A 20,061-nucleotide genomic window follows, 5' to 3' on the forward strand; every position below is an offset into this window, starting at 1 on the left:
CACGGGGTTTTGATCCTACTTCATGTTCTGGCTTGGTGGGAGCCTGGCCAGTTTGGATGTTCACCTTCCTAGACATGGACGGAAGGGGGAGGACCTTGGACTTTCCACAGGGCAGGGAACCCTGACTGCTCTTTGGACTGGAGAGGGAGGGAGAGAGGAGTGGGTGGAGGGGGAGAGGGTTGGGAGAAGGGGGAGGGAAATGGGAGGCTGGGAGGAGGCGGAAACTTTTTTTCCCCCTTTTTTCAATAAAAAACTAAAAAAAAAAGAAATGCAAAAAAAAATTTGTGAGCCTTGCATTGAGGATGCATTGCGGTATATCCTTCATAAGCACTTTTCCTTTCACAGTTCCTCCTTGACCCCTCTGGCCTTCACCCCAGACCTCCAAGGGGTCTTGATCACCTTTCTTCCTAGGCTTTCAACAAGCCCTTCTATCTTCATTTTAACCACCCACTGTTACTGTGAGGCTCTTGAAAAGTGCCCTTTCATGGAAGAATTGGTGAGTTTTCCCCCAATCCACAAAGGACACTTCTATTTGGAATCCACTGTCTCTCCTCTTTGTCTCTGCACTTTTCCATGTTCCCCAGTCCTTCATCCCTGGGTGAGTGTAATTACTCCTTTCACTGCATCTCTTGATCTGTGTTTTCTGCTGCTGTGGGTTGTGGGACCACATTTGAACTGAGTTCAGCTACGTGATAAATAGTTGGTTGTTGACAATTATGCAATTTCTTTTAAAATTTTTGTCATTCTATGTTTCATGTACAAAGAAGGAAAAGTAGCTCCTATCATTTCTCCTGTATTTGATATCTGGGGACCATTTTGATACTTTTTCTTTGATAAGCTGTAGGAATATGTGTTGATTGAATTATTTTAGTTATTTTAATTTATAACAAGATTAAAATATAGTTGAAAGAAACTACCCTCTAATCACAAGCTAATATTTACATAAAAATGAGATTATTTTATTACTAAATGAATGTCGTTTCCATTTTTTGATTTTTAAATTAATCTTTGAAGGTAAATTTATCTTTAGTTGTCTTTATTTTGTGTTATTTTTGTTCTCTGTTTCATCAGAAATCATCCAACCTTCTTCTATTTTAATGTTGCTAACCATTTTTATTCATTTTTGAAATGCCAGAAATGCAAAGCCCCACCTTATATTAATGTGATTTTACAGTTAAGATTTTATGTCATAGAAGTGCAGACACTTAAAGTTATAGTTCCCAGAAGGATCTTATTTCAGTCACATTGTATAAACTGATATTAAAGCTGAAATGTATCATCATTACAATAATGCAAAATACTTATACATGCATGAGGATACAGTTATAGTTGTTGAGGGAACCATAATTTTGCATTTTCTGACTTTCTTGCACATATAGATTTAGCCATAATTTTAAGTTACTGAATTTTCTTCATTGACTCTAAGGTAATGTATTTGTTGCTATGTTTATCTTAAATATAAGTTTTCATTGGCTTCATTTTTTTTCTTTCGTTTGTCTTTAAACCTGTACTCAGATATGCTATCTCTACAAAGAAAAGTAACAAAGGAATACTTCTGTACAAAAGTAGTTTTTAGCTTCATGTACGGTGATATTCTCTTGGCAATCCCCCACACACACACAAATGCGTGTGCACACGCTCGCGCACACACACAAACACATCCTCACACACTTATGTTAGATTCTGGCACATTATAGAAGCAGGTATCATATCACTACCTGCTGTTGAAAGTGTTGATGATACTGAATTATTTATTTTATCTTCTTCTACACTATCCAAAATCGTTTTGGGTACTTTGACACATTTTGGTCTCTTCCATATGGATACTTCATGGTGGCAGAGTTGCCAGATGCTCAGGTTTTGTGACAGTCTTAGATTTTCAAGGACTGTTCTTGAGAGAATCTTGCCTTGTTGCTGATTCCTATGGAGTGGTAAAGTATGAACATTTATTTTAAAGTGCTTTTCAAAGCAAAGAATTATTACTGTGAAAAATTTACTAGACTGTCCCCCTGGAGCATAAGAATGTTGAGGTCTTACTGAAGGAATGCTTTATCATTCAAATGCTTGGAGTCATGTTTAAAACGAGTAACAGAACTGCATGTATATTTGGGGATTAAACAAATTTGGGTGTCATTCACTTTCGCTATTTGAGATATCAAAGGTTTGTTGTCAGCATAGCGTCAGCTGTTTATTTAGATTTCAGTTTTCAAAAGGCAAAGATAAAGAACAGCATGTCAATATATTTAACTTTTTTATTAACCACACAGACTTATTTATGCGTGTGTATCTCTGTGTGTGTGTGTGTGTGTGTGCGCGCACACACACGCGCGCGGGGCACATATGTGCTATGCATGAATAAATGTGTTTATGTATACTAAATATTTACTTAATTAATAGAAAGTAGACACTCACGATCTAAGGTAGCGTTTCCTACTCTTTGTGTAGATACTCACATCCTCCAAATTTTTTAGCACTTTACCGTCATTGTATACTGAAATGTTTTTCAGTGCCTGTTTCAAGTGTTTCTCTTTTATGCCAAAGGCCAAATTTGTATTTCCTTATTTCTTCTTTTATTACAGTCTGCTTATTTCCTGATACTTGTAGACTATGTACAGGTGGATAAAGAAAGATTGTTCACTCAACTTAGACAGAAAACTTCTATGTTTGGGCTAGATGTCTCATACAGCTGAGGTGGAACATGGCTGGATTACCATTATATGTCCTTGTGACACATGGCCATCAATTGGATGATTCTTCAATGTAGGCATTGAAAGACTAAAATTACTTGAGATGTAGAGTATCTTCATTCATAATTTTACTCATATTCATTGTGTGTATGCTTTGTGAGAAAGTAACCAAGACAAGTGCTTATAGCTTTTTTTCTTGATTGAATGGAAGTGGTTTTTCTCCATGCATAGACTAATTTTCATCCAGACTTCTAGCTTGAAGTTGTGTCCAGGATTGGAGCAAGGCACTCAGGCTTCAAAACTCTGCCTCCGTACTGTGTAAGGCTGCTCTAGCTGCCTTAGAGCAGACTACTACATTTCACACTCAGTCACTTGGTATGGAAATATTGAGTAGGAAACTGAATTCTTTCTGCTGAGATATATTTGATGATTGTGATATATATATATATATTGCATTGAGTGATTTTCATGCTTATTTTTGGTATTTCTAATTTTATATTGTAGTGTTTTATACATTTCACCCCAATACCTATATAACTACTAGTTAATTTATAGATAAAAAGAAGTCAATTATTTAAGTTGTCAATTAAAATGAAAGGATTTTTTATTTGAATATATGTACAGACCCTTTCCATTTTCAGTTTATTCCATTTGATCTAGCAAAGACTAGCTTTGGAATTTTTCCTCTTTTCAACATAGACTGAGGAATTTATGTTAGAATTTTCTCATGAAGGATTCAGGAAATCAGTGTTTATAAAAATGTTTGTCTTTGAAGTGAAAACATAAAAGGTCATCTTCTTGGAATTCACACCTTCAGGCTTTTTCTGTTGAAAACAATAGACTACATCACTAAACATTTTTTAAAAGCCTATTATTCTCACTATTTTACATCCCGACCTTAGTTTCCCCTCCTTCCTCCCCTCCCAGTCCCTTCTTCCCACCTACCTTATGCAGCCCCCCATATACCCTTCCTTCTTTTCTGATGAGAAAAGGGCAGGCCTCCCATGGATTTCAACCAAACATGGCATATCAAGTTGCAGTAACACTAGGCACCTCCCCTTGTATTAAGGCTGGGAAAGGAAACTGAATATGAGGGAAAAGCTCCCAAAAGTTAGCTAAAGAGTTAGACATCTTCTTTTCCCTCTGTTAGAAGTCCCAGAAGAAGACCAAGCTACACAAATAATATATCTGCAGAGACTCTAGGCCAGTCCCAGGCAGGCTCCCTGTTTGTTGGTTCAGTCTTATCTCTGTGAGCCCCTATGAAACCAGTTTAGTTGAATCTGTGGGTTTCCTTCTGGTGTGATTGACCCCTCCATCTCCTACAATCTTTCAGCCCCCTGCAGGATTCTCAAAGATCTATCTGCATAAGTGACTGTGTGTTTCTCCATCTGTTTCCATCAGTTGCTGGGTGAAGGTTCTCTGATAACCATTGGACTAGGCACCCACCAGTCTGAGTATAGCCGAATATCATTAGGAATCATTTCATTGATTTTTTTTTCCACTCATGTTCCATTCTATCCTAAGGTTGTCCAGCTTCTGGGTCCTGGCTCTCCATGCAGTGCCCGGGTTGGGCTTCCTCTCATGGCGTGGGTCACAGTTTCTGTGCAACTAGCACATCTTGTATGCAGGACAAATTATAAATAGAAGCTTATATATTTGTGTTGGTGTCCTTTACCCTCCACTTGAAGTATTGCTTGGTTACAAGATATGGCCCATTCAGGCTCCATATCCCCCAATGCTAGGCTTAGCTAGGGTCACACTCACGGATTACTGGGAATTTCCATTGCATTAGGTCTCTTGCTCTTCCTGGAGATGCCACCCGATTCCAGCTGTCTCTCTGAGTAGTTTCTCCCTGTCTTCCTTTATCATCTCCCAACCGGATCCTTCCTCTTCCTGTCCACCCCCCTCATCCACCAGCACTGTTTATTCTGTTTCTTCTTCCCAGGGAGGTTCATACATTCCCCTCTTGAACCTTCTTTGTTACTTAGCTTCTCTGGGTCTATGGATTGTAGCGTGGTTATCCTTCACAGCTAATATCTACTATAAGGTGAGTGCATATATTGTTTGTCTTTCTGGGTCTAGGTTACTTCACTCAGGATGATTTTTTTCCTAGTTCTGTCAATTTGCTTGCAAATTTCATGCTGTCGTTATTTTAAACAGCAGAGTAGTACTCCACTGTGTAAGTGGACCTCATGCAGTTCATTCATTCTTCAGGTGAGGAACAACTGTGTTGTTTTCAGTTTCTGTATATTGTGAATATGTTATTTGATATCAGTTTCCAATGAGCCTATTCCTTTTTTCTTAGAGTTCGAATGATACTTCAGATATTTTCTAGTTCATCATTTTAATAGATCAAGTAGGCAAGATGTAATCCAAAGAAAAGTAACTCATGGGGAAAGTTGGAAGTCAACTTGGTATAAAGATAAGGAATGTATAATAACTTAATAATAATTTCTGTCACTTCAGGGATTGATGCCATTGACATAAAACTATTGAGTTCATTCTAATTTTAGATGATTAAAAATCAGCATCTAAACGGTGAAAAGGGGTATAGGTCCAGAACAGCACAGACTTGAGGTTCACCCTTTCCTTTTCCTAACAGCCCTTGTGTTGTTATTTAGAGGCAGCTTTCTTCCTTTCCTGGTCCACTTCCAGGCTCACCATCTGACATTACTCTAGGCAAAGCCTCTTCACCACAGTTGCTGATTCTTTTTTCTTTTTTCTTTTTTTTTCCTCGAATGAATCCCTAAAGTAGAAAAGTTGTCTGGTGTGTAAAGTAATCTTATTTTGTTTGGTAAAATGTTTAAGTTAAAGTAATATAAATATAACATAATATAAAGGAAATCTCAACATTTATTAGATACCTGAATATAAAAACCTTGCTCTAGTTAAAGATACTTCAGTGTTCCTGCTAATAATAATAAAAAAATAATTCTTTAGAATTTTTTGTTTTCATATGGAAGGACAATTTCTTGCTATATTGCCTAGACTGCCTCAAGCTCACTTGTAGCACAAGCTGCCCTAAAACTTGTAGTCCTGCTTCTGCCTTCCGAATGCAAGGATTGCAGTCATACGATACCACCGTTGCCTAGAAGTATTTTTTAATGTGGTAAAATAATGTGGGTTAAGTGTTAATGCATAAAGTATATGTCAGCAAAAAGTTATTTATATTTACTGCAAACTGAAAAGAATGAAAGACCCAAATTATTTTCTCAAAATCTTTCAGTCTCTTGTTGGTCTCTTCATAAAATAGAGGATTATGTTTGTGTCTTTTAAAGATTCATGCATCTTTTCAGCTTCAGCTTTTTCCCAGTTGAGCAAAGTGCTGCACTGTTCTTGGTTGCTGTTTAGACAAGCTAGTTCTATTCTTCTGTTAGTTTCTTTTGTTCTCTGTCATAACACGTCATTGAGTTTACAACCTTGCAAAAAACAGCTGAGTGATACTTGTTGGATTAAGCTCTATTTGGAGTGATAATAGGTGATATTTGTAATTTAGTATTTAGTAATTCTCAGTTTTACCTGGGATGTATCTTCTTAATCATCAAGAGTGGGGAGGGGTAACCCAAGGTTGTCCCTTTCCAGAATTGAATAGCCCAGTAGATGAAATTCAAGTAATTATTATGATCTGAGAAATTAGATTTTCACCATGCAAGTCAAGAGGTTGTTTAGGAAAGTCAACTAGGTAAGCAATGATGTCTCCATACCCCTAAATGAACGAGTGTCAGCTTAGAGAAAGATGACCCATTTATGTAATGCAGCCAATGGCCAAGTAAGGCTATTCAACTCACAAATCAGTTTTACTCTTTGATAAGTACTCATCACTTTATATGGCTGATCATATGTTGATGATACAGTTTTACTTCTTCTCTGTCACCATAGAATAATACTTGGGACTAAAAATGCATAAAGCTGGAGAGCATTGATCAAGTAGCAGTAGCCCAAAAGATGGAAGAAAAGAACAAACATTAGTAATGATATTTAGTATAGGAATCACATCTGAGAATTAGGTGTTTTCTAAAATAACACAGATGGAAGAATTTCTTTTTTGTAGAAGTCCTGCTGAAGCTATATGAGTTCTATTTAAGAATGCATTTAGTTATAAACATGTTTGCATACGCATATGTATGTAACAATGAAGAAAAAGAGGATGGGAATTTGAAAGAGAACAGAGTTAGGAGTTCATGGTAGGATTCGAATGGAGGAAAGAGAAGAGGGAATGTTATAATCTTTAAAAATTTAAAAATTAGAAATGATATAAATAAATAAATTCAGTCCTGGGAAGTCAAATATGCTGGATTACAATTTACTCTTGAGTTATCTGTAATAAAAGCATTGCTTTAAAAAAAAAGTGAATTGCACTGCCAATCTCTATTCAATCTTGTTTCCTGTTATGTGATAACTAATTGCAAGTATAGAGAAGCCTGCTGAAAAGATTTTTATGGGTCAAGCTAGAGAAAACAAAGTTCAGTAGGGTTCACATGTGGTGGCCATAACAATGAGTTTATGTCAGTGCAGATCCATGCTATCTAAGATACAAAAATAGAATCTCAAAGATCATGCTTATAGGTGAATTTCAGTATTTTCTTGGTAAATAAAGCAAAGAGAGTGACAAGTATATGATTTTTATTCATACAACAGAAAATAATAAATTCCTTTATTTTCAAATTCTTTGCAGGTATGAAACAATGAAAGCATGTATATGGACATGATTTGAAATCTATGAACTGGTGTTAATGTGCTTACAGCATTGAGCCATTTTGGTTAAACAATTATAATAGCAACTTATTTGTACTTGGGCAAAGTGGTAATCTAATGATGTAGCCGTTAATTTGAATTTAGTAGACATTTTAAATATAGGGTTCTTTTACAAAGATAAAAGTTGCAATTTAAAGCTCTTTGGTGGTCTAAAAACAGCTTAATTTTGTAGTAGCATTGTAATAGGCACTAATCCAGATTATACAATGATTGTAGTATGTCATGTTTATGAACAATTGCCCAACTGCTTTCTCTGGACTTTATGTTAATTTAAAAATATTAAGCATAAAACCTTATAAGATCTTCCTGCTGAGATAAACTGTTCAATTTAACTTGTGCTCAAGCAGCAACTGTCAGAAATTATCTTGCTCCTAGTGGTTTTTGTTCTCACCTTATACTCTTTCCTGCTAGAGTCCCACTGTGGGATGATAAAGTTTATCTTATGAGGCTTTATTTCTTAAGTGGTACCTGAGGCAAGATGAGCGTGGGTAGCTAAGGGTTAGCTCCTGACTGAATGATGTCTTTCATTATGTAATGACCAACTTTTAAAAATTGGCAGTTTGAACCAAAGTAAAAAGTCTGTGGATTGTAGCTAGCTGTATTCTTTTTGTGGCCATTCTCATTACTTGGGGTTGTGAAAAGAGCTAAAATTCCAAGAGCTGCCTGTTCAGCTTAAGAGTATGCAAGTGAAAAAAAGAGAAATACTTAACTAGTAGGTAGAGATAAAGGAATGCTGTTTCAACATTTTTTGTGAGATATAATTGATTTCTTAATGATTAAGCACACTAAAGGAAATGTTGGTGTTGTGGTGTCAAGTTGTTAAGACTGAAAAATCATTGACATTTTTCTTTTGACTGTATTGATCTATGCACAGGAAAATCTTCCTGTATCAAAGTAGCAGCTGAATTATAGCTGGATAATATCTCAGATGACAGACTTGTTGTTTATGGAATGTCAAATGAGTTCTTTCTTTTACTTAACAATGTTCTTCCAAATCTGTCACTTTAACATATAGAACTTGAAAAAGGACTTTGAATGGCATACACCTAATTCAGTTAAACTGAATTCCTGTTTATACTGTATATACTTAGTAATAACCATTGCTTTATTGTGAAAGGCTTGTGCTGCAGATTATGTAAACACATCAAGTTAACTATTTGGTTTCTCAACAAGGGTGTTTGTAGTCGTAATAAAGTAACAAGGATGGTATTTCATAGTTAAGTCTAGACCAACAGAAGTATTTGTATGGTAAGTCATCCTCCAGCAATTGTAGCTATAGTGCAATTAAAACATTTTGGCAGTTTCTGCTTTGGCACTGACTTCTAGTGTGAATGTAGAGAAAACTCAGTTTTTCTATACCTCAACTTTTTACAATTACACTAACAAGGTTATCTAAATGTCCTCAGCTGTCCAGGTGTTGCCCCTTTTTTGTCTCTATATGTGGTAGGCATCTCATCAGGGAGCCATTTCTAGGCTGTCTAAATCTCTAATACTCTTTTTATGTTTGTTTCTTTAACACTGTGTGTATGACTCCATGAAAGTCAGTATTCATCCTTCTGGGCTATCTCAGTCAACATTTCTGTTCTTCTAGGCTTGCCTCTGTCACTCAGTAGGCATTTCAGTAAGTGTAGAGTGACAACAAATAGGTATTTTGATTTATTTATCAACATGGATAGATAAACTTTCAGATTTTTTCTATAATAAACCATTTATCAAATTTTATTTGGTTTCTATAAGGGGTTTTGCATATCTAGTGCCAGCCACCAGCAGCCTCGTAGTAAAGAAAAATATATATATTTTTTCTTAGTCTAAGGATTACAGGATACTTTAAAGAGGACTTTGAGGAAACATGAAAAGAGAAAAAACACACTACATAAATACATTGCATAAATCAAAAAGGGTTTTGTCAAAACATGAACATGTCCCAATCCTGCTTCTGTATTGAACTTCAGTTGCTGGTCTCAAGGAGTCGAGAGCACTGAAGCTGGAAGCAAGTGCATTCCCCATCCAGCTTATCCTGGTTCCTTTTGTCCTTCAATTAGAACTCTTCTTGTCTTTTCATACAATCTAGACAGTTTTCTTTCTTTTTCTTCTTCTTCCTGTCCCTCAAAAACTGAGCCTAGCTGAGACCAATAAAACATGGACTTTTATAGTTCCTAGTAGTTGCTTTTTAAAAGGTCGGCACTGAGACTGCTTCTGCGTGGCACTAAGTCAAGCATATGTGTATCTTAGGCGGGAAAGAATATGGGAGCAGAATGGTACAAGGTGGACCTTCAGGCATGCTTAGCACAGTAAACCTTTTTTTTTTTTTTTTCTTTCTTAGGACCCTTTTTGCAAGCTCAGTACTTAACCTGGCTGAACTAGCTGCCCTTCGGCCTGATCTGGGAAAACTGAAAAAGATCTTGTACTTCCATGAAAACCAGTTGGTATATCCTGTCAAGAAATATCAGGAGAGAGATTTTCAGTATGGATACAATCAAATTCTCTCATGGTAGGTATAGATTGTATACAATTTGTTGTTTGCCATCTTACCCCCCTCCCCTTTTCTCAAAACAGATTTATGGGGTGGGGGATGCATGCACAAAGGCCAGAAGAGGGCAATGGGTGCCTCTGTCCTTCTCTGCCTGTGTCTTTGAGACAGGGTCTCTCCTTAAGTCTGAGGCTCCTGTTTTTCTAAGCTAGATTTGAAACTGGCAAGTACCTGAGCTCTTTATATCTTTGTCCTGATAGGAGCTGGGATTATAGGCAGGTACTGGATGTCCAGCTTGCTATGTGGATGCTTGAGTCCAAACTTGAGTCCTCGTAATTTTGAAGCATGTAATTTTTACTGATGGGCTATCATTCCAGTCTCTATATTTTCCATTTTAGATGGCTACTTTGTAAATCTGGAGACTATAATAAATCTGTAAGTATATTAAGGCAGATACAGGTGTTAAATATTGTTTCCATAATATTATTATTGTATTTTGCAGGATTTTTAATAGTACTGCTATTCATTTTGTGAAATAAATATATTCATACATAGACTAATCATCCAATCTTACCTTGAACCAGTTATCTTACTGTTTTACATAACGTTCAGAATAAAATATAAACTATTGACAAGGATCTTTACCCCTTGATTCCTTAAATATTATTTAAATTGTAGAAAAATGAGCAAGTTTTTTTTATCAGCTACTTTCAGTGTGTTCAGCTAAAATTTAGTAAAGAAATTAAAATTTAATAGAGCAAGGGTTTTTGTAGCTCCTATTTTTTGTTATATTCTTCATTTTTGGCCTGTGTATTTTGTTGAATCTAAGGCAGAAACTTTAGAAAACGTAATGTTTCAGTGATTTTTATTGTTCCTTCCACTGAATCTTCTGAAAAGATGGTCTGAAAATAGCTGCCACTTCAAAGGTGAAAACCTTGTCTATTGTTCCTCCAATGTAGTGTTTCTCCTGATGCTTGCTGAAAGAAGTTCATTAGCAACCCCATGCCATCTCTCCTGCAGAATCCTGTTGCATCACAGTGCCAGTCACATGGAATCAATTTAGAAGTGATTGCATACATGTTATACACCATTTTTAGTAGTTATTAGCTACAGAGATTGATAATGTGTATGAACAGACCTTGCTAGTCTGTTCCTTAGTTTAGTTGACATGGAAAAACAGCTCTAATGGTACTAATTGTTTTGAGCATTTTGTAAATGTTTTTCTACAGTCGTTTTTTACAAGTCGCTTCAATTGTGAGGTAGCACGGCCATCAAAACGGTGGAACTGTGCAGTCAAATGTCTCATAAAAAGCAACTATTCTAAAATTTCATAGGAAATTAAAATATTTCATTTTGTCTTAAAATGGCAACAGGAAAATATGTTTTCAAAATGAAAATGAGCTGGAGATACGGTTCATAGGTTGAGAGCACTGACTGCTCTTCCAGAGGACCAAGGTTCAATTCCCAGCCCCCACATGGCAGCTTACACCTATCTGTAATTCCAGTTCTAGGGCTTCTGACACCCTTTGCTCAGACATACAGGCAGGCAAAGCATCAATCAAAAAGCTTAACATAAAATAAAAATAAATTTTATATATTTAAAAATATGAAAATGAAATTCACTTCTACATTTATTAATATATAAAACATTGATAATATTCTTGTAATTTCTTGAATTAGTACCATTTTATTTTTCAGATTCTATGGTTTTATTACCCTGAGAAACCACAATGGAGGGATTAAATATCTTTCCCTGTATGTGTGACATTAATGGAAGTTACACCCGCTCATATCAGGGAGGAAATACGTGAGAAAGTATATTTCTGTAGACCAGTGTGAATCTTTAACAACACAGACTAAATGTTTTAGATTAATAGTAGTTTGTGGTGTGCCTGCTTCAGGCAGATATTAAATAAAGAAAATAGGTCACTCCCCTTTTTTTACCATTATGAAGAATTGTTTTTTCTCATAAGGAGAGAGACTGAAAACTTGCATATGATTTTTCCTCATTCTTCCACTCAAGAGGATAAACTGATAGACAAGCTTGGGGAGAAATAACTTGAATGCACCATCATTTGGCTTTGTAATAGGAAGAAAAAGTTGTCCAGAGGAAAGTAAGAATGTCAGAATGCAGTCCTGCTCCAGCTTCTTCAAATGCATCTTCAGCATTCTTGCCGATTTCTGCTTTTGCCGACACTGTCAGCTTTCTTTCTGGACTGTGTAGCACTTTTGGATTTTAAAGATGTCTGACCTAAGCCATCACCTTAGACAGAGGTTCCACTAACCCTCTGACTTATGAACACATGCTGTAACTATGTATTGTGACCCGTTGGTCACTATTACAATATGTGACAAATGGTGCAAACAGATGAGCTGTAGAACGATCTTCAACTTTTAGTATATTATTGTGAGGCTTCCTTATTGCTTAGTTTTGTGTCAACTCTCCTGTGATATTCCTTTGTTTAGCTGTGTTGTTGTTGTCTCCATCCCCCAAATTTTCACCATGTCATAGCTAAAAAAACAACAAACAAACAAGACAGGCAAAAGCAGTTTTAGAGGGGAAGTCAGTGTGTCTTCTGTTGGGATTTTGTTCTGTTGTATACTAATAATAGCAAAGCTTTCTGTCTTGGTGAGTATGTTTTTAAACTAAGCCAAGGATTATCTTTGGCATTCATATTTTATCTGTAAGCTCTACTCATTATGATGTTTTCTCATAGCCTTATGGACATGCATGCTTTTTCCCAGTCTTATTAAGGTATCATTTCTAAGATGGAATAAAGCTGTTTTGTCATATTTACCTTCTTATAGAATTGTTCAGTAATGCTGAATTATTAAGGAAACAAATAAGATGTTCTGTGATAAACATCATGACCAAAGCTATTTGGGGAGAAAAGGGTTTATTTTCTCTTACCACTCACAACCCATCACCCAGTAAATTTGGAGAAAGACCTCCAACTGTATTAAATAAACTGGAAGTAGAAACTAAGGAACACTGCTCACTGGCTTGCTCCCAGACCCCCTTTTACATAGCCCAGGCCTACCTGCCTGGGGATGGTACCACCCACAGTGGGCTGTAATCAAGAAAATGCCATGTAAACAATGTTAATGGGAAGTCTGATGGAAGCACTTCTTCATCTGAAGTTTCCTTTTTGCAGGTGTGTAAAGTTGAAAACCAAGATAGCCGACATAGACATTTTCAAGAATCAAATCTTATTAAATCAGTTTAATTCATATTATACTTCTAGGTTTTATCTAGCATATGCACAGTTACCATTGTTGTTCATTGGTGCTAGAGACAATGCAATAGCCATTAAGAAAATTACTGGTACATTTATTTATGAAATCTAAAACCTGCTTTCACATTTTCTTTAATCAATGTGTATTGTATTTTAAAAATACCGAAGAAAAAGTACATTTGTCAAAATCAACTATTAATGGTGTAATTCTTTTGTAATTTTTCTAGAGATCAATGATTGTGGTTAGCTATATATTCCTTTTATGTAATAAATTCTAATAGTATGGATATCTGAATGTATTTCACTATTTTTTTTACTTCCACGACTGTCCTAAGCATACTACAATACTGAACTAAATTATTTAGAGATATCATCATTCCATGTAATACCATAACCTAAAAACAATAAAATTTCTTCAAACAAAAGGCTAAAACTCGAAATGGACTTTAACTGAATTGTGCTAAACTTATCATGACCTCATAGGAAAAGCCTTATGGGAGTTAGTTTCCTCAGAGATGAGAAGGAAGCTGTAAACCTGTCCTCCATAGTAGACTACGTAGAGACATGCTTGGGCTTGCTCTGCTTGGTAGTGATAATGTGGGAAGTTTACGATGTATGGGGAAATAGGCATTCGTTTGAAAGCTTATTTGATTTCATTCAACTATCTTATTTCTCTCTTGCCTGTCTTCCGGGAAGCCAGCAACCTAATCATCTATGATTGAATTCTAAGAACTAACATCCCTGTTAGCAGCAGTTTCCTCTATACTAGTGTCCAGTGCTACTTGCAAACCTGTGGTAGAGCACAGAGTCTGATTAGTATGCAAAGGTCTTAGGCTTACAGAATAACTCTTCATGAACTTGCATTTGCTTTTTCTCTTTACAGTTTGGTGGCAGATGTGGTGGTATTCAATTCCATTTTTAACATGGAATCGTTTCTTACTTCCATTGGAAAATTCCTGAAGCTGATTCCTGATCACAGACCTAAGAATCTGGAAAGCATAATCAGACCCAAGTGTCAAGTTATTTATTTTCCCATCAGGTTTCCTGATGTGAGCAGGTCAGTGTGTTTGACTGTAGTTTTGAGGTTTTATCCTAAATCAAGTGTCTAGAAATTGATATTATTTTTGCTGACTTTGACTTTTCAGTATAAGTATAGTTCAATAGAACTCAGTAGAGTTCTGTCTCTCCATAATGTGATTTATAAAAACTTTTGATGATCAAATATCCATCCTATCAGGGAATCATTAGTCTAGGTATTGAATTTTTTGTTTCTTTACTCTTGTTTATTTGTTTACCAAAGTAGGCACTATGGGTGTAGCACAAGATGTTTTACTTCTTTTGTGTTACAGAAGTAATTGCCAAGCACATTTCTCAACTTTTGCATCCAGTTTTGCCCACTGTTCATAATATATAACAGTAACTCCTTTCAGTAAACCTGTATTAAATACTATTTTCTTGGTGATTTTAATGTCTCATTCTGATTCTTTAGGTTTCTTTTCCTTCTTCATTTTCACAGTTTGTGTTATCTTTAAAATAAACTAAATGTGGAATTACTGGGTTGCAGAAGTACTAACTGTTCCGTTTCTTGGTTATTCTGAGCACTTTCCTAAACTGTGCTGCTAGTCTTACCTTGAATTAGAGCGAATGTGTGGTGCAAAGGGAGCAGTCTAGAGCCCTTTGTCACTCTCAGTTAAACTTAGAACAACCTGTATTTACTGCTACTGGAGTATTAGTAAGTTGTCTTCTTCCCTGGGACTTACGACAGCTTAAGATGCTTGTGTTGTGTAATTGCATCCTTCAAAGGTATTTGGGAATAGCTGAGTCTCTATAATAGTACTTATTTTATGTATGTTTTCAGGGCTGATCATTTAGTAATGGATAGCAGTTGTGTTCTTTCCTGGTGAAGACAGTTTCCCCTCCATCAGCATTTCTTAGTCGTCTGTAGTTGTAGTTGTGTCGTGTTGAGGCCTCAAGAACTTTTTCCCATACAATTTAGCATGTCTGTTGTTGTCCTTGTTCAGCTCATATTTAGGAGGTATACCCATGTGCCTATATGAATGTAATAATTATAGTGAAAAGAGAGGCCATGGATTTGAAAGAGAGTGAAGAGTGGTATATAGGAGGGTTTGAGGGAAGGGAAGGGAAAGGAGGAATGATTTGATTATATTATCTCAAAAATAAAAGAAAAAACTGAAAGAAGATTTTCTGCTCTGTATCTGAAATGACTTTACATCCATAGTTCATCTTCTATGCTCCTCACTTGACCCAGATTCTTCTCTAGGCTAGTTCTCATATAATTTTTAAATTTTATTTTTAAAAATATTTTTTTATCTCTCTTTCTCTTTATTCTCAGTTGCTTGCTGTTACCCCGTAATAAAAACCAACCACACAAAACTGGATCCCACTTGTTCCTTCTGCCCCCCCCCCCACCTCCTGGGTCTTAGGAATGGGTCTAGAGTGGGAGGCAGGGGAGTGGCCAGTGCCACTGGGAGGAAATGAAAACTGGCTCAGAGGGGGAGGTACCTCACAAGAAAGAGAAATAAATTAAGCGCCCTCCTCTCCCTCTCACCAGGTTCTTTCCCCTAAGGCCCCAGGGAGCAGAGAGCGCAGCTTCTAAGGTCCGCCCCTCCGGAATTTGGTTAGATGGTCCTGGGCCAGGACCCTGGAGACCTCTACCAAAGGGATGGGGGAAGCAGAATTGGCATTTGAAGTGTGCTCAGCCCCTGGCATGGGCAGGGATGAGGCCTCCGAGTTAGACGACCCCAGCCCCGCTGAGGGTGACAGTTCCCTAGGTGAGCTGGGGAGTCCTCAGGTGCAGCTTCCAGCCACAGGGTGAGGAGTCCTCACAGCAGATGGGCCCACTCCATCTGTGGACTTGGCGTGAGGAATGGATTGTTCCACACAACAGATGAGTCCATTGTCCAGTGTGGGGTGGAGAGGAAGAGAAGGCCACAAAGAGACCATTGGGGAAGGATGGGATGGAATGTCCCCACCCTTGTATCTGATGAGCCACTTGAGATGAGGGGAGGCAACTGTCCCACAAGACAAGATGGCAGGTGGGGATAAAAATATTTTATATGATATATTTTGATACCATTATTTACCTTATGCTACTTATATCAGATCCTTTGTGAACTTCATGTTCTCTCTGTCTCTCTTTCTCAAAAAGAAAGAAATAAGAATCAAAAGCAATTAAAACCAATGAGATAAAAATGAATTAATTAATAAATGAAGACATAAATAAAAACCCCAAGCAAAACAAAAAGCACAAAAAACATAGAGCCCATAGAATGTGGATGATATATTCAGTATCATTGCATTGGGGAAAACTGATTTTCCTTTTACCATATTGAATCTTTCATATGTGTTTGGGATGAAGCTGACTGGATCTTGTTGTATATTTTTCATGTATTTCTGAATTTGGTGTGCAAATATTTTGTTGAGAGTTTTGCTTCTGTGTTCATAGGGGATATTGGTCTATAACTTTCTTTTGTCTTTTCTTCTTTCCTGCCTTTCTTTCCTTGTTGCATCTTTGTGTAGTTTTAGTATCTGGGTAGTAGAGGCTCCGTGAAAAATTATTAGTGAACCTTCAGTTTCTATTTTGCAGAAAACTTTACCAAGTATTTGCTTTAGTTTATCTTTGCAGGTGTGGTAGAGTTTTTCACTGGATTCATCTGTTCCTGGGAGTTTATTGTTGATTTGGTTTGTCTGTGGTTTGGGGGGTTGATTAGGAGTTTTGTTTTAAATTACTGTTTTTATTGCTCTATGGGTTTTGAGTCTATTTAAATTCTTCATTTCATCTTGATCTTACTTTGTAGATCATGTATGTCAAGAAATTTGCCCCTTTCTTATAGATTTCCAGTTTGGGGATATAGATTTTAAAGTATGTCCTTACAGTTCTCTGAATTCCTTCAGTGTCTGTTGTAATGTTTCCCTTTGATCTGTAATTTTATTGATTTGGATTTTCTCTCTTTTGATTAATTTTATGAAAGGTTTGTCATTACTGTTGATTTTCTCAAAGGAAACCTTTGATTTTATTGATACTTTGTATTTTTTATTTTCATAGTTTTTCTGTTTCACTGAATTCATTCCTAAGTTTGATTATCTCTTCCTAACTACTCTTTTAAGAAATTATCTCTTATTTTTATATGTCTTTCAAATATAATATTAAATTATATGAGGTCTCTCCCATTTCTTGATATATAGACACTTACTGCTATGAATAGCCTTCATTGTTTCTTATAGGTTTAGGTATTTTGTGATTTTTGTTTGCATTCATTTCTAAAAAGTTTTTAATTTCCTTCTTGATTTTGGTCATTCAGTAGTGAGTTACTCATTTTCCATGATTTTATATGCTTTCTGCCATTTCTTTTGTTGTTGGTATCCACAGTTACTCCATGATGATGAGTTTATGATTTCAGTTTTCCTTTATCTGTTGAGATTTGCTTTGTGTCTCAGTATGTGGTCAATTTTGCAGAAAATCCCATTTACTACAGAGAAGAGAGCATATTATTTAAGGACTTGGTGAATGTAGATGTTCTTTAGGTTCATTTGACTTATGGACTTAACTCCAGCATTTCTCTATTTTTTTATTTCTTTATAAATAATACCATTCAAAATTTCCACCTCCTCCCCTCCTCCCATTTCCCTCCTGTTCCCCACTCTCTCTTCCCCTCCAGTCCTAAGAGAGGGCAGGGTACCCTGGCCTGTGGGAAGTCTAAGGCCCTCTTTCCTCCATCCAGGCTTAGGAAGGTGTGCATCCAAATAGACTAGTATCCCAAAAAGGCAGTACATGCAATAGAGACAAATCCCAGTGCCATTATTTTTGGCTTCTCAGTCAACCCCAATTGTCAACCACTTCCTTGCTCATATTCTTCCTCCTTCTGCTCTTCAACTGGACTTTGGGAGCTCAGTCAAGTGCTCCTATGTGAGTTTATGTCTCTATCTCCATCTGTCGCCGGATGAAGGTTTTATGGTGATATTCAAAATAGTCATCAGTCTGACTACGGGACAAGGCCAGTTCAGGCACCCTCTTCTCTACTGCCTAAGGACCTAGTTGGGGACATCCTCATGGACACCTGGCAAGAGGCTGGGCTCTAGAGGGGTTCTCTATTTAGTTTTTACCTGGATGTCCTGTCTCTGCCTGAATGGAGTATTGAAGTCCCACTATCTTCTTTTATGAAATTATATACCCTTGTCTTTGGCGTATGAGTTTTTAGAATTGTAATATTATCTCGGTGGATTTTCCTTTGAAGAGTAGTGTTTATTATTACTATCTCCTGTTATTTTGTTGTTTTGTTTTTCCTTTTTTCTTTTGTTCTGGGGTTATTTATTTCTTGTATCCTTTTGGGTGTATTTACCCTTCTCTTTGTACATAGGTTTTCCTTCTAGTGCTTTCAAAGAGCCCTTTAGTAGACAGAAATTGCTTAAATCTGTTTTTCTTTGTTATATTTTTGTTTCGCTGCTGCTTCTATATGGTAGTTTTTCTGGTGGAGTAGTCTAAGCTGACATTTTTTTGTCTCTCAATGTGTAGAACCTTGGTCCAGGCCATTCTGACTTTGAGAGTTTCCATTAAAAAGTCAAGTGCTATTAGATTGGTTCTACTTTTTTATGTGGTTACTCTTTTTTCCTTATATTTTTAATATCCTTTCTTTGTTTCATACATTTAGTATTTTGATTATTATGTTTCTAAGGAGTTTCTTTTCTGTTCCTTTCTATTTGGTGTTTCACATGCATTTTTATCTTGATAGGCCCCTCTTTAGATTGGAGAAAGTTCCTTATATGGTTTTGTTAAAAATATTTTCTGGTTTTGTTCTATCCCTATTTTGTTTATTCATAGGTTTGGTCTTTTCATAGTCTTCCAGATTTCTTGGATTTTTTTGCCTGGCATTTTTCACATTTAACATTTTTTCTTGAGTTAGCCACCCATTTCTTCTGCTTTGCTTCCACAACCTGAAATTTTCATATTGACCTTTTAGTCTGGTTGTCAGGTTTACCTCTGTACTTGATACTTGACATCCTCAATTTTTCATTTTGAGTTTTATTTCAGTGTGTGTTTTTCTTCATCATTTTATTTTTCTGTTAAATTCTACATTCATATCTTGAATTGTTTTTATTAATTCCTTCAGCTGTAAAGTCATTTATTCATATCCTTTTAAGAACCTTGAATGTATTTATAACAGTTCTTTTGCAGTCATTGTGTTATGCTTCAGGTAAGTAGTTTTTCTCAGGGCCTGTTAAAGTTGTTGACTGTTGGAGGAGGTATAATGTCTTGCTTCTTCATGTTTGTGGTTTTTGCTCTGCAGTCTAGCCATCTGGAGTTTGAGCATTTGAGGTGTATTTTGTTTTTATATCTGGTATTGCCTTTGATAGGTGGTTGTTACATCCTTTGGTTGTTGTTGCCCAGTCTGAGTCATAGCCAATTGGCTGTGGGTCCCTAGTAAGATTGTTTCTGCATGTATGTTGGGCGTCACTAAGGAAATGGTGATGGGCTAAAAGAAATGGTTGTGTCTTAACCAAGTGTGGTGGCTGCATGGTCCCTGATAAAAAGTCTTTCTGGACCCAGTCACATATGAAGGGCTAGAGGAAAGTTAATAAGGGGCAGCTGTGATAGACTAGGAGGACCCTGGATTAGAGGCCGGTTCCAAGGGCTTGGAAGTGGGTTGGGAGGAGATGCTCAGGCAGGTCTAAGAATAGTCTGCAGAGACAGAGATGGAGGAGGGGAGGAGAATAGAAGGAGCTTACTTAACACTAGCCAAGTATTGCCTCAGTGGGGTCCAGGAAATGGGAGCTCTGTGAATCAGCAGGGAATCAGAAAGGAATGAAGATAGGCTAGTAGGCTAGTAGGAGAGCGGTCAGTTGTGTGTGTGTGTGTGTGTGTGTGTGTGTGTGTGTGTGTGTGGGTGGGTGGGTG

The 20,061-nt window shown here is 36.7% G+C and overlaps 1 protein-coding gene across 11 annotated transcripts in view; it reads left to right on the plus strand.

Annotated features, from left to right (window-relative positions):
- The window catches only part of Gtdc1 (glycosyltransferase like domain containing 1), a 401,452-nt gene that overhangs the window by 134,902 nt on the left and 246,489 nt on the right, over positions 1-20,061 (plus strand). For all 11 annotated transcript variants that reach the window (XM_050139902.1, XM_050139903.1, XM_050139901.1 and 8 more), the window contains 2 exons: positions 9,766-9,933; positions 14,032-14,205. In XM_050139902.1, the coding sequence (XP_049995859.1) occupies positions 9,766-9,933; positions 14,032-14,205 (342 nt within the window). The remainder of the gene's footprint in view (positions 1-9,765; positions 9,934-14,031; positions 14,206-20,061) is intronic.

The sequence above is a fragment of the Alexandromys fortis genome, unplaced genomic scaffold (genome assembly GCF_014885135.2).
Source record: "Alexandromys fortis isolate MF-2015 unplaced genomic scaffold, M_Fortis_MF-2015_v1.1 scaffold_33, whole genome shotgun sequence".
In the NCBI taxonomy this organism is placed as follows: domain Eukaryota; kingdom Metazoa; phylum Chordata; class Mammalia; order Rodentia; family Cricetidae; genus Alexandromys; species Alexandromys fortis.